Here is a 14,090-nt window from a genome sequence, read left to right as displayed (position 1 = left end):
GAAAGATCTCGGACTAAAATATCTTAAACTGTGTTCCGAAGATGAACAGAGGTCTTACGGGTTTGGAACGAAATGAGGGTGAATCATTAATGACATCATTTTCATCACTAACCCTTTTGGGTGGTTTTAAATATTTTATTAAATTTAAAATGTATAATGACTATAGAAAGTATGGTAACAAGGTTTCAGAAATTAATGCATTAGGAAACATGAGCAATGAGCACAATAATTTATTCATCAAGTCAAACACAGATGACAAACATTCATTTTCATAGATCTGATGGCCATGGATGTAACACACCATGTAAAACATCACGTTGAATAAAACTCTAAAACGTTAATATCTCTAATCAGTTTATATTCCACACGTCACTGTTGAACTTATACATAATAAATATACATGCTTAAAAGAAATCATTGGTCAAGCTGCATGTAGAATTACATCGCAGCAAAACAATCATAATTCCACATGCAAATTTGTCATTGCCAGCATACCTTTTATAGTGTTAAGCTTTTATCATTTAACATGCATGGGAATAAATACATACATACAATTGTATTTGGCACAAAAAGGTTTGTCATATGAAATTGGTTAACATTATTTCAGGGCTCTCAGGAAATTCACAGGCCAGCTGTCTCATATAGAACACAAAAAATACATTGTACATTAAGACCGATTGTTGATTTGTTTCTATTCTTGACAACAGATAAAAATCACAAAAAGTATCAAAACCTAAATGAATAATATATACTTAAGTTACCATAAATTTACAGAAACATTGACTACTACTTCGGATTTAAAGAAAACCAGTAAGTAAAAGAACATTCTTTACAAAGTATGTTATTTGATCTCTGTTCAATTCAAGCAAACAAATAGACATAAAGAAAACTTTATGGCATCATACTATATCACAAGCAATATGACTAAATGTTCTGTTTATGGCTCTTTGGTGTCTGTCCCAAAGGTGTCATTATATTGAAAGTCTCTAACATGTGAGTTTGAGGGAGGTGATTCATTAGTGTCCATTCCCACCCTCTGACAGAATTCTGTTTGGCTCTGTGAACCTGGCCGTCAGCAGGTAGAAGAGAGCAGGTCCAGGCACCAGAGCCAACAACGGCAAATCCTGCCCCAGTTTATCCAGTCGGGATATGGAAATGATACCGTATGCGTGAAGGAGCCAATGGCTGAAGAGAACCACGAGGCGTTTCTTCTTAGCCACAAGGTTTTTGAAAGACTGTGGGAGGTAAGTCATAAAGAGTTTTAACACGTGTCTTCAAAAATGAAATAAAAGGCATTATGACATTTAAAAAAAAACACAATACACAATGTATTTACCTGAATCTCCGAAGCTGACATGTAAACTGCCAACGTGACCAACGATAAGACCAAAATAATATATGGAAATGCATAATCTGATGAAATAAGAAGGGGAAATGTAAAAACACAAAAGTCATTCAGGATTATTAGTTAGCTAAAAAAAATTTTTTTTTACTTCTAAACTGAAATAAAATTAAAAGTTTTTCACTTTAGCTAATTGCCAAGGCAAAATATATAATTTTTCATTAGTTTAAGTTATATTAATATAACTAAAACTTAATTAAAATTAACAGAACAATATAGACGTTTAAAAAAATAATAATACAAATAGCAAAAACAACAAAAGTACAAAAACTGTAACTAAACTAAAAAAATTCAAATAATTAAAAAAATATTTATATTTTATTTCAGCCAGTTGCTGATGCAATTTCATTTTTACTTTTTGTATAAAATAACTCAACTGAAATACAAATAAATAAAAACTACATATACATTTAAAAAATAAATAATAATAATAATAATAATACGAAAAAAACAGCATTACTAAAAGTTCAACTAGAACAGAAAATATTTCTAAATATTAATAATGTAATCATATTTTCTTGGGAACACTTTCAAGTGTTTGACACTCACAAAGAAGTCCTCCTCCAACCGCCTGCAGGACCGTGAGGATGGGGAAGAAGTACAACGCTGCGTAGATGCTCTTGAAACGATCGGTCTTGCCCAAACCGCACGCAATCTTTTTAACCAGAAGTGGTCGCAGAAGCATCATAAAAACCAGACAGAAGGCGTAGTAGATCAACACGATGGTGTACCTGAAAGAGCAGGTCATCAGAAACCAACAGAAATATATGGTGTCTCAAATCAAATGTCTTTTTGAAAAGGCCACTCACAGAGGGAACACAGCCTCCTGCGTGCAGTGCAGAGTGGTGACATAGTCAGGACTGGGGTTATATAGCATGGTGTACCAATCAGAAAGCATCTTAACCTCGCAGGAACGAATATACAGGGAGCCGACAGGATCGTTGAGAAGCAGAGTCACTATGGCAGCAGCCGTGCACTCAAACAGGGCGGTAATATGCTGGAAAAGGGCACTAGAACTGGAAATGATATTAAGAGAACAAAGGTTAGTTTGAAGCTCACTTTAAAAATGTATTCAAGTTTAAGGGGATAGTCCACCAAAAAAACAATAATAATAATAATTCTGGCATCATTTACTAATCCATTTACTGGCATCATTTACACAGTTTAGCTTCCCATTGACTTCAATTGTATGGACAAAAAAATATAATGGAAATCAATAGGAATCAAAACTGTTTGACCGAAAACATTCTTCATACCATGCTTCTCATCTACCCCAGTCTTAATTTACCACAAATGAAAGCCTAAAAATGTCTTAAATTACAACAGAAAAATTCATAAAGCCATGGCATAAATGTTGCATGTGCTGAAAAAAGTTCTATTTTCCAATACAAAAATCTAAAAATACATTTACTTTTAACATTTTTGGGTGAACTATCATTTGAGAAATAGTATTAGAAAACAATACACAAAATAATCAGATCCACACAATAATATTGCCTCATCTATCGTACCATGGTTTAGCACAAGAAATTCTGCTGACTACCTTTTCTTCCCAGAATACCACTCAATGAAAAACCAGTGTAGGACCAGAGGCAGCATCGCCATGAAGCCCAGGTACAGCCAGTCATACAGCTCAGGAGATCCGGTGCATTTCACACATATCTTTTCAAAGTTTGTTCTCTGGCCACGAGGACAAACCTTGATAAAAAAAGAGTGGTAACTGTTATTAAAGCCCAAAATAACTTATGCTTAAAATAGAAGTTTACAACAAAGGGGTTTTTCCAACTATGCTACTGAAGAACCTTTCATTCAACAGTTTTTAAAGAACTACCTCTTTAGTGCAAGAAGATACATTTTCCACTAGGTAAAGAACCTTTTTAGCAATGAACTATTAATGTGGATGTTAAAGATTCTTCATGGAACTACGTGCCAATAAAGAACCTTTATTTTAATAGGTATAATTGACAGTGGTTCTCTTAGATGTACATATGAACTAAGATTAATAAATGCTGCAGAGGTATTGTTCTTTATAAGTTATTTTTAACGCATTTAGCCAACTAATTTTAACAAATAAAACCTAAATATGAAGTGAAATAATAACAATTATTTATTATTAACAATAAACGATTTTCAAACAAGTAAAATGCACATCAGAGCATATGTACCCAATCGTGCTGTTATACATATAACGTCTTGCATTAGTAAACGGTCAAACAGTCTGTGTGTGTTTTATATGGGCCGATGAATGTAAAATGAGCACTTAGCGTTACCCCACATTGTCCTTCAAAAGACTGATTTACGAAGGTCCTCCCGCAGTACAGCCCTGGACAGGTGGAGCTCATTGCTACAGCTTCATTACACCGAGAGAGGGAGAGAGAGAAAAAAACCCTTCATTAAAATAATAACATCCTTTAATTCAATACAAAACGTTTGACTTGTGTTACCATGGCAGTAAACTGGCGATTCTATCAACAGCAAGAAACCACGTATAACGGAATGAGATAGTCATTAGACGACTGCATTTAATCTTCAACGTTTTAACATACCCATGTCGTGCGCAGCATTAAAAGACGACCAAACTCTAAGTTTATTGGATTAACGTTGACTGGCTTTAAGATGTGTGACCAAAACAACGTAACAGAAACCGGAAGAATAAACGCCTCCTTCTTCTTCGTGTGACGCTAAAAGAGAATCGTGTCACAGCGCCACACACTGGCCAGGCTTACGCTCTCCGGAATGTAGGATTAAAATGACAATCATTCAGATCCATGGTATATCAGCATGACACACTGCTTCAGTGTGTGTGTGTGTGTGTGTGTGTGTGTGTGTGTGTGTGTGTGTGTGTGTGTGTGTGTGTGTGTGTGTGTGTGTGTGTGTGTGTGTGTGTTTAATTATAACTATTTAATATTTAAGTTAGTATTTCATATTGATCCACATTAAATGCCCGTTTTCCAAATACATCCAATTGACAGACAGATAGACAGACCGATTGACAGACCGATAGATAGATAGATTTGCAGGTCTGCATCAGCGGATGCGAGCGCAAAAAGAACGACAAATGAATCCAATTTTCATAAGAAAGTGCGTAATTCAGCCGGGCCGGTGTCATGGCAACGGCTTGAAACGTCACGGGGAGGTGCAGGGGCAGCATCTGTATCATAGAAATAAAATAAGCATGTAGAGCGGCGATAACAAAGAAACGGAGTCTAGAAATGGGCGGGCTTCAGCAGCGCGGACGGTGGTCAGATTCAACGGGCTGACAAACAGTTAAAGGCCTTTTTAATTCAATGGTTATTAAAGATTCACCATGCAAGTATTCAAGTGTAAAGAAGTTTCTAGGTCGCTACTGAAGGATATGACTGTGTCACGTGATACCTGTTACTTTCTACACCATTAGTCAAGCTTGAATTCACTTTGACTGAATTCAAAATAGCAGACGTTTGTGTTTATAAACCTGAAACAGCAGTCATAGAGTAGCATGCTAGTAAGCTATTCCCAATTCATCTGAAAACTACTTTTTTTTTTCTTCTTGAGCGGAGAATTTGATTCATTCGGATATGAACGAGGGCGAAGGCTGCTTAATACCTGTTACTTTTCTCCGCGCTTGTCAGAATGGACCAATCACAGACGCTGGAGCGCACTCAAATATTCTGTTTAAATCATAATTTTATGGACGTACCTATGTCCGATTTATATTTGCATTTTCATTATTAATTCACGAAAGTTTCAGACTTAAAGATTTTAGACACGTTAGCACAAAAATGTCCTGAAATATAAATGCGTGAATTGGCTTTCTGAGCCTCCAAGCGCCCCCTAGAAGAATAGCCACGTTTCGTCTGGTGTTAACAGTATCCGAGCAGTGCTGTTAGCGCAATCATCTGTAACAAGGGAGGGAACATTCTTTACTCCAAGCGTAGTGTATGGCATCAAAGGACTATGTAGGGACCATCTGTGGCATCGCAACTCATACTCATTTTTACTGTGATACGGACACGGGAGATACTGACAAGGGATGAATTCTCTTCCACCCCGTGGATGCGCCCTAACCGTGTCCAATGGATTTCCCCGGCATCAGCAACACGACCGTGGACAACATGTCAGGTTCGGGCTTCATTTTAGAGATTGTGTCCATCAAACCCGTTGTAAACAGCCTGAGCACTCAGGCCAGCAACTATACAGCCGCGGGCGAGGTGCACCGCGACACCCCGGTGAGGAGCTCGGAGGGGAACTCGGTCCTCCAGGGCATCGCGGTGGCCGCGCAGGCGCTGCTGCTCCTGGCCATCTTCTTACTGTCCAGTCTGGGGAATTCAGCGGTCGTGGTGGTTATAATCAAACACCGGCAGTTGAGAACCGTGACTAACGCGTTCATCATGTCCCTCTCGCTCTCGGATTTCCTCACGGCCGTTCTTTGTTTACCCTTCTCCTTCATGATGCTCTTCAGCAAGGATGGCAAGTGGATGTTCGGTGAGCCCTTCTGTATCGCCAACGGCTTCTTCAACACCTGCTTCGGCATCATCTCCACCTTGACCATGACGCTCATCTCATTCGACCGCTATTATGCTATCGTCAGGCAACCGCAAGCCAAAATCGGTCGGAGGAGAGCGATCCAGCTCCTGGCGGCCGTTTGGTTCTGCGCGGTGGTCTTCTCGTTTCCTTGGTACCTGCTTAGGGAGACCTCCGGGCGCTTGGTGGTGCACAAACAGGGGTTTTACCATTGCATGTACGTGTTCCACTCTGGCACCTCCAGGATGGGTACGGAATACAGTGTAGCTTTAATAGTAGTGTGCTATCTGCTTCCCTTCGCCCTCATGTGCTTCTGCCACTACAACATCTGCAAAACCGTCCGGCTGTCGGAGATCAGGGTGCGGCCTGTGACCACTTACGCGCACCTGTTGCGCTTCTACAGCGAGATGCGCACCGCCACCACCGTGCTCATCATGATCGTGTTCAGCATCTTCTGCTGGGGGCCCTACTGCCTGATGGGCATCATCACCGCGCTCGGGAGCTACTCTTTCAATCCTGCTATGGATACTGTGGCCATCTGGATGGCGTGGGCTAACGGTGCCATCAACCCGTTGATTTATGCCATAAGGAACCCGAATATATCCATGCTGCTGGGTCGGAGCAGAGAGGAGGGATACAGGACTAGAAACATAGCCGCGTACCTGTCCACGCAGACGCAGCGCAGGGACGCGGTCCGGGACCGGGCGGACCGGATTCGGGATCGGTACGTGAGCCGACACGGCGCAAACAGCCGTCTATCTTCCTCAAGCCCGGCAAACGGCGGAGATGTGGCTATGTGGGCCTGTAAAAACCCGGCGGTGTTCTTCTGTAGAGATGCGCATCCGGACACGATCACTGAACCGGCGGTGCCCAAAGTTGAGACTGCTGACACCAGTTTGTAACGCGGTCAAAACGTTATGGAAAAACGGGAGGTGCTACAGGTGTACAGCGGGACCCAAAATTACTTGGGTCACACTTAAAAATTACAAAAATATATTTTATTGCATTGGATAACAAAATGTCAAGTCATGCCAAGTCAATGGCAACTCATTTTGACACACACACACACTGAGAGAGAGAGAGAAAATTAATTTATGACATTCATATTGTTTGTATATATCAGGGCTGTTTCTGTTTCTCTGCTCACAGTAAACAATATATATATATATATATATATATATATATTATATATATATATATATATATATATATATATATTACATTTAATTTAATTTATGCATTTAGCAGGCACTTTTATCCAAAGCGACTTACAGTGCATTCAGCCTAACATTTTTTTGCCTAACATGTGTTCCCTGGGAATCAAACCCACATCATTGTGCTGCTAACGCAATGCTGAGACCCAGGAACACATTTATATATAAACATTTATTTATACAAAACGTGTTTTAGTAAATATTCTGTTAAATAGTTAAGCTTTTGAAAAAAAGTTTTTTTTTTTCATAATTATGTTATTGTATGTATGTATGTGTATATATATATATATATATATATATATATATATATATATATATATATATATATATATATATATATATATAACAATTATTTCATTGGGGTAAAGATGCAATGCAAAAAACAGTGTTCTTTTGTGGGCTATTTTATTACAGCATTTTCATTTAGCTGCAATTAAAAAATCACCTGTAGAACCTCCCTTTATATTTCAGTAAATCATGTGCATTTATATAAATGGAAATAGGCCTACTAATCAAAGTTTCATGTCAGTTCCAAATATTTGATTGCACATTAATTAACAGCATTATTATGTTATATAATGTTTAAAAAACAACATTATTTTGCCTGTTTTTAAAGCTGAAGTATATGTAGGCTAATTTCTGTCACTAGTGTCACCTAGCAAACTTTAAAAGTGACACTTTACGAAGAAACAGATAAAAACCCGCACACAACTCATGCTACCAGTCGAGTCGGTATTATAGTGTACAGGCGAATGTTTTGAGAATGAAACAAATATCTCATGTTTTTATGATGCCAATTTACATATACTCAAGAATGTTCTGAAGAGTGATCAGATGAATTGCAAATAAGTCCCTCTTCGCCATAAAAATTTTATTTAATCTAAAAAATATTTCCACTGCATTTCAGCCTTGCCACAAAAGGACCAGCTGACATCATGTCAGTGATTCTCTCATTAACACAGGTGAAAGTGTTGATGAGGACATGGCTAGAGATCCCACTGTCATGCTGATTGAGTTAGAAAAACAGACTGGAAGCTTTAAAAGGAGGTTGGTGCTTGAAATCATTGTTCTTCCTATGTTAACTATGATCACCTGCAAGAAAACACATGCAGTTAGCATTGCTTTGCTCAAAAAGTGATTCACACACAAGGATAATGCTGCTAGTAAGATTGCACCCAAATCAATCATTTATCAGATCATCGAGAACGTCAAGAAGAGAGGTTCATCAGCTATAAAGAAGACTTCAGGGTGCCTGAGAAAGTCCAGCAAGTGCCAGGACCATCTCCTAAAGTAGATTCAGCTGCGGGATCGGGGGAGCAGCAGTGCAGAGTTTGCTCAGGATTCAGGAATGGCAGCAGGCAGGTGTCAGAGCATCTGCATGCACAGTGAGGCCAAGACTTTTGGAAGATGGCCTTGTGTCAAGAATATGGAAGAATCAGCCGCCATCAATCAGGATGTGGCCCAGAATTTGATTGACAGCATGCCAGGGTGAATTGCAGAAGTCTTGAAAAAAAGTCTTTGACACTTATACAATTTTTGTAATTAAACTTCAATATTCCATAATAACATTAGACAAAAAAATCGGAAAAAGCACTAAAGCAGCAGCAGACTTTGTGAAAATTAATATTTGTGTCATTCTCAAAACTTTTGGCCATGGCTGTAGGATTATAGGCTCGCTCCTTACACTGTTAAAACATTACATTCTTCAGCTTTAAACAAGCCTATAAGTAAAAATGTCAAAGTGTGAATGTAAATGAATTTAAGTTATCATGCATTAGATTAAGGATTTATGTAATCTTTTGATATCATCAACCTATATTTGAAACCGAACTCTCCAAGCATGAGTTCATTAGTGTAATGAATCAGCAGATAAAGTGTGTAGACTTGTGTGTGTCTATGTGTGTGTGAAGTGCCAAGATGAAAGTCACTCTTGAGCCTAATGCAAATGCTTTACAACACTGTGAATGAACCTGAGGGTTTACAGAAATTTCTCACCAAACCATATTCATGCTGTTCATCATCTGTTCTGGGGTGTTAATGCTGTCCAGGAATATTAACAGTGAAACTTACTGATTTGAGAAGATTTTATAACTCTTTAATTGAACAATCGGTAATTTAAGAAATAGGGCTAGAACTTTTTCTTTTCATTGTGAATTGTCTTTGCTTTTAGGTTTACACCCTTCACACTTCAGTTTGAAAACACAGGCATTCAGAAACATATACCTGCTATACTGTAATAAAAAGACCTCAAAATCCAACTACATTTACAGAAAACATCAAATAAAATAGGAATGGGGTATAATGTTCTAAACAGCATACATTTCTGACAAATAATTGATCATATTTTTGAGGGGAATCCAATATATTTTTATCAGATTTTGGAAGATCAACATAAAACATGTAACAAATACAACCAACAAAGCGCCTTAACTGTTGGATGTACTGTAGCATGGTTTACAGAATACAGAAATTAATGTCAGTATTTAACTACTTGGAACAATTTCTATAAATTTTTTCTATATTTCAGGCCTACACTTTGGAGCATGAATGGATCAAATTCTGAATTTATATGACTGTAGCATCAGACTGCCCTTTATTAGTTTGATGTGATGGGTTAAACCACCATTCATGTTTCTAGATATCTGTGCTTTTTAGTCTTTTATATTTTATAAAAATCAGTTTGGATTGACTTTTTCTGCAAATGTTCATCAGTATTTATATCAGTGGAAGACCAGCCTTAGAGATCTAGAGAGATATTGTGTTGATAATCCAATCGAACAAAAGCACAGGGTCTTTGATATGCCAAACCTTCCTTGGAACAGATTCATTTTAGAAACCGTATAAGCAGGCATAAAAGAGACGTATTCATTTTTTTAAACCTGGTTGGTTTCAGTAATAGGAGAGAGATGCATTCTCATATTCAAATACAAAAATTACTCATTTAAAAAAAATATATATATATCAACTTCATTTAAGATTTCAGACAAGCTATGAAATAAACATTGCCATACGTTGTCTTTGAAAGCAGTTTGCCTGAAATAAAAGTTTGGATATGTTTTAATCCATTTTTGGCTTTATGTTTTATTACTATTCACAAATCACTCTTTGATAATTCAGTTTTAAGGGTAAGTATGACTATGAAGCACTTTCTTAACCCTAAATCTTCTTGCAAATCAAGAAAAATTTCAGGTAATGAAACTGAAGACAAGTTAACAGTCAAACACCAATGCAGATGACCCTCAGGGTTTATTTATTGATTACATATGTCTCACATCCAGATGAATTCTTAAATAAAGAAAACAAAAAAAATCCTGCCAACAGAAGAAACTATTACAAAGTAATACAATATTACAAAGAACTAGATTTAATGGCATCCGATCAACAGGAAAAATACTATTAGCACATAATAGTAGTAGTGTCAAGGGCTAAAGGAAAAAAAGCCTTGGTCAGAAGAGTAACAATGGGTATATGTACATATATTACAACCTTAAACACAAACAAAAGAAATTACAAGAATATACATGCACGGCAGGTTTTGCATCCACAGTTTTTTTTTAATGAATGTTCTTTTTGGTAACTGTCCTTCTGTCGTCTTCTAAAAATATATTTGCAATCAAAGTTTGACCTCAGCATATTTTACTTTTCCACTAAACTTCCTGTCAGTACATTTAATACATGGCATCTGGAGATTTATAATAAACAGTTTTAACTTCAATAACGTTTTATACAAAAGGTTGTTTTTCTGGATTTTAAACGGTGCATTGTGCTTTATTAGGTCTGGAATGGACAGTTTATTAATAAACAATCGCTTGTGCTCGAGTTAAAATGTAACAAAAGGAAATACTCTTTATAAACACATCAATCTCATCATCCAATGAAATACAAGTATCACTGGTTATTACTTGCGTCCCACAATTCAACAAAAATCACTTCAGCTTCCAAAACACTGACATTTAGTGTTTAGCACACCACATATTGCAAAACAAGGCCTGTTCTTGATAGTACACGTTGTACACCAACAATAACTCAACAAAAATGTATGCAGTATCTGAACAGACAGATATAAATGGGGTTTATGGCCAGGCAGGAAAAACTGTGGAAATGGGTGTTTCTGCATTTCAGTTTGTAGCCCTTTCTGCTCATTCTTTCTGTGTTGACTCCTTTCGTCTTCAACACAAACACGGTCACATCTGATTTACAGGTTTAGAAAAGACTAGAAATCTTTAAGAAGTATTTTGGCAGTCAGCACAAAACAGGGCCTGGATATCCTCTCCAGTTCTGAACAGAGGTAGAGCTTGTGCACGCAGGTGTAACGTCCCGGCTCTACCAACAGTTGGCAGCACTCACTCACTCACTCACTCGGCTTCCTCAGAAGTTGAGTTTGGTGATGGGCCTCTCTCTGCTGCTCTCTGCGCTCTGTTTGACGGGACGTTTGCGGTTGTGTTTCATCTTCGATAAGTCTTTGTCGAACACCTCTCCGGATCGGAGTGCAGACACCAGGTCGTCGAATTCTCCATCCTCCTCACAGTTCTCTTTGGCTTTCCGAGCTTTTCTTTCCTTCTCACGTTGTTCCTTGAGCTGTTCACAGACATATTTGTATATGTTAATTTTTTAACCTGTTCATTGTGTTGCATGGAGGTGTTTAATTTGTCCAATGGAATGGTAAAGCACTACCTACTGCATAATGCACAGTGTACATAGAAAGATATTTATTTTCTTTATAACCCCCCTCTCCTTAATTTATTGCATGTTTTTATTTTGATGTATTCTCACTTTTCTGAATGACAAGGATTTTTACTGTTAAATCACAGGAGCGTAAATACGACAAATTATTTATAAAAAAAAATAAAATCAGTATATTAGTATGATTTCTGAAAGATGATGTCACACTGAAGACTGGAGTAATGATGCTGAAAATTCAGCTTTGCATCACAGGAATAAATTACATTTTACAATATATATTTCTGAAAATTTCTGAATTTCTTACAATATATATTTTTGAAAAATATATCTCAATTGTAATAAAAGTTTTTGGTCAAATATATGTAGCCTTGTTAAGCATAACAGACTTCTTTCAAAACAAAAACACTGTTAAATTTTACTGAACCCAAATTTACAATATTACAGAATGCAGCATACAGAATTGATAGATTTTTGTTTAGGGTGTTAGTACAACACCTTTAGAGAGGATCTTGCATGTGCATGTGTTTGGGATGGACACAGTGCATGCTTGTTGATACATTACCTGCGCGTCCATGCGAGCCCTGCGCTCTTCCTCCTCCTTGCGTCGTTGCATCTTCTCATTGTCCTGTTTAGCTTCACTGAAGGCCTGTAGGAACTGATCAAAGATGCCAAAGAACTCATCGGGGCTGCATGCGTGTGGCGTCCTCACCAAAGTGCTTCACGGCCTTCTCAAACTGTGTAGAATGAAAGACAAAGACATTAAGGAAGGAGATTCTTTATGTCATGTAATCATTATTTTACGAGGGAATTCTTTAGTCCTTGAACTTGGTTCGATTGGTTCATAATAAACTCCAGGCTGCTCGAGTGTATAGTGATCTGATCTCACTCTTACTGTTTAAAGGCTTGGAATAAGTTTTTTTTTTTTTTTTTTTTCATGTTTCAAACAAAACATTTTATATTCATGATGCATGTATTTGATCAAAAATCAGTAAAAGTATTATAATGAAATAACTACAATTTTAAATTTTTAATGAAATAATGAAATAACTAAAAAATTTAATTTATTTAAATTATAATTTATTCCTCTGATGGAAAGCAGAATTTTTCCCGCCATTACTCCAGTGTTACATGATCCTTCAGAAATCATTCTAATATGCGATTTGCTGCTCAGTAAAATTCTTATTATTATCAGTGGTGTTCTGCTTATCATTTTTGAGAAAACTGAGATACATTTTCCCCCAGGATTTCTTTGATGAATACAGAGTTCAAAAGAACAGAATTTATTTGAAATACAAATCACCCTTCAATGTCACTTTTGATCAATTTAATGCATCCTTGTTGAATAAAAGTATTAATTTCCTTTAAAAAAACATACTGACCCCAACATTTTTAACAGTAGTGTATGAATGTATTGCAATGTGAGACAACTTCAGGCCCTCACATTTCGAACTAAGATCAAAGCTTCATCTGCACCTTTGCCAACCCTTTAGAAAAGCAGCTAGATCCCAACATATAACTCAACCGCTGCGGTAGCATCAAATCCATCCCATGAGCAGCTTCATGAGCAGGATTAGACTTTAAGAACCTGCCTTTGAAACTGATCTGCAGCCTACTGCAGTTAAAGATTACGGTCCATGTTTCCAGCAGTTCCAATGTCCACAAAGACAGAAGCCCAATAAACTTAACTTCTACAAGGCCTAGCTAGGTTTGCCAGCATGGAGCGAAAAAATCTGCCATTTCAGATGTTTAACGGTGACTTCAAAGCTGCAGCGGAGCTCTCATATTTAAGCAGCCAGATAGAGTGACAGGCCTCACTATGCTCAAACCTCTCGTAAACCTTTAACATCTATTAGCTTCTCAGGCTCAGTGAACTGTGGTGCACTTTCGTTCTTACCAAATCCTTGGCGTCCTGAAGAGAGTCTTCAACTTCAGAGAAACTGAAACCAGCCACAGTGATGAACTGACTCACAACAGACACAAACTTATCACCGTTGGTCTGAGGCTGACTCTTCTGGTACTCCAACTCCTGTAGAGAGAGAAACAGACAGGCTGCTATCGAGACACAAGTAATGCAATGACTTAAATACCAGATATTTAGAGCGAATGCCGATTCATCCCAAGAAAACACCTTAGCAATCTAGCAAGGCCTTCAACCTTCAAATCTCAGTTATGAAGTTTTAAAGAGTTGTAATCATAAATTATGTTTTAGCCAATGATGTTGCATGGCTGTTCTATAAATAGATACATTTGTGTGACTGGATGACCTCATAAGCTGTAAAGCTTGTAAT

At 37.5% G+C, this 14,090-nt stretch overlaps 3 protein-coding genes across 5 annotated transcripts; 1 reads left to right on the top strand and 2 right to left on the bottom strand.

The window, feature by feature from the left end:
* Positions 1–214: 214 nt before the first annotated feature.
* On the bottom strand, positions 215–4,090 carry LOC113083479 (JNK1/MAPK8-associated membrane protein). Of its 3 annotated transcripts, none has more exons than XM_026254537.1 (7): positions 3,949–4,090; positions 3,673–3,752; positions 2,946–3,100; positions 2,212–2,418; positions 1,952–2,133; positions 1,337–1,413; positions 215–1,235 (listed from the first exon to the last, which is right to left on the bottom strand). In XM_026254537.1, exons 1-7 carry the CDS (start codon positions 3,950–3,952, stop codon positions 1,017–1,019), a joined length of 924 nt encoding a protein of 307 aa, XP_026110322.1. In that variant the 5' UTR covers positions 3,953–4,090; the 3' UTR covers positions 215–1,016. The 3 variants fall into 3 exon arrangements, with proteins under 3 accessions (XP_026110322.1, XP_026110323.1, XP_026110324.1); XM_026254538.1 differs by having other exon boundaries at positions 1,017–1,235; positions 3,847–4,072; XM_026254539.1 differs by lacking the exon at positions 3,949–4,090 and having other exon boundaries at positions 1,017–1,235; positions 3,678–3,752.
* Positions 4,091–5,236: 1,146 nt separating this feature from the next.
* Positions 5,237–6,825, top strand: LOC113083478 (G-protein coupled receptor 135-like). Its single transcript, XM_026254536.1, has one exon. The coding sequence runs from the start codon at positions 5,458–5,460 to the stop codon at positions 6,805–6,807; it is 1,350 nt and encodes a 449-aa protein (XP_026110321.1). The 5' UTR covers positions 5,237–5,457; the 3' UTR covers positions 6,808–6,825.
* Positions 6,826–10,941: 4,116 nt separating this feature from the next.
* LOC113083481 (disheveled-associated activator of morphogenesis 1-A-like) lies at positions 10,942–14,005 on the bottom strand. The gene is made up of 3 exons (XM_026254540.1): positions 13,697–14,005; positions 12,365–12,536; positions 10,942–11,697 (listed from the first exon to the last, which is right to left on the bottom strand). Exons 2-3 carry the CDS (start codon positions 12,413–12,415, stop codon positions 11,488–11,490), a joined length of 261 nt encoding a protein of 86 aa, XP_026110325.1. The 5' UTR covers positions 12,416–12,536; positions 13,697–14,005; the 3' UTR covers positions 10,942–11,487.
* Between the last annotated feature and the right edge of the window lie 85 nt (positions 14,006–14,090).

The sequence above is a fragment of the Carassius auratus genome, unplaced genomic scaffold (assembly GCF_003368295.1).
Source record: "Carassius auratus strain Wakin unplaced genomic scaffold, ASM336829v1 scaf_tig00038306, whole genome shotgun sequence".
In the NCBI taxonomy this organism is placed as follows: domain Eukaryota; kingdom Metazoa; phylum Chordata; class Actinopteri; order Cypriniformes; family Cyprinidae; genus Carassius; species Carassius auratus.
The sequence above is the reverse complement of the archived record's forward strand: the minus strand, read 5'-3'. Positions and strand labels throughout refer to the sequence as shown.

Coding starts and splice junctions, on each gene's coding strand:
- LOC113083479 (XM_026254537.1), bottom strand. Junction 3,101..3,672: donor CTTTTGAAGGACAATGTGGG/GTAACGCTAAGT, acceptor TTTTTTATCAAG/GTTTGTCCTCGTGGCCAGAG. Junction 2,134..2,211: donor CAGGAGGCTGTGTTCCCTCT/GTGAGTGGCCTT, acceptor CTGCTCTTTCAG/GTACACCATCGTGTTGATCT.
- LOC113083478 (XM_026254536.1), top strand. CDS start 5,458: ATGGATTTCCCCGGCATCAGCAACACGACCGTGGACAACATGTCAGGT.
- LOC113083481 (XM_026254540.1), bottom strand. CDS start 12,415: ATGCAACGACGCAAGGAGGAGGAAGAGCGCAGGGCTCGCATGGACGCG. Junction 11,698..12,364: donor GGGCTCGCATGGACGCGCAG/GTAATGTATCAA, acceptor GTCTGTGAACAG/CTCAAGGAACAACGTGAGAA.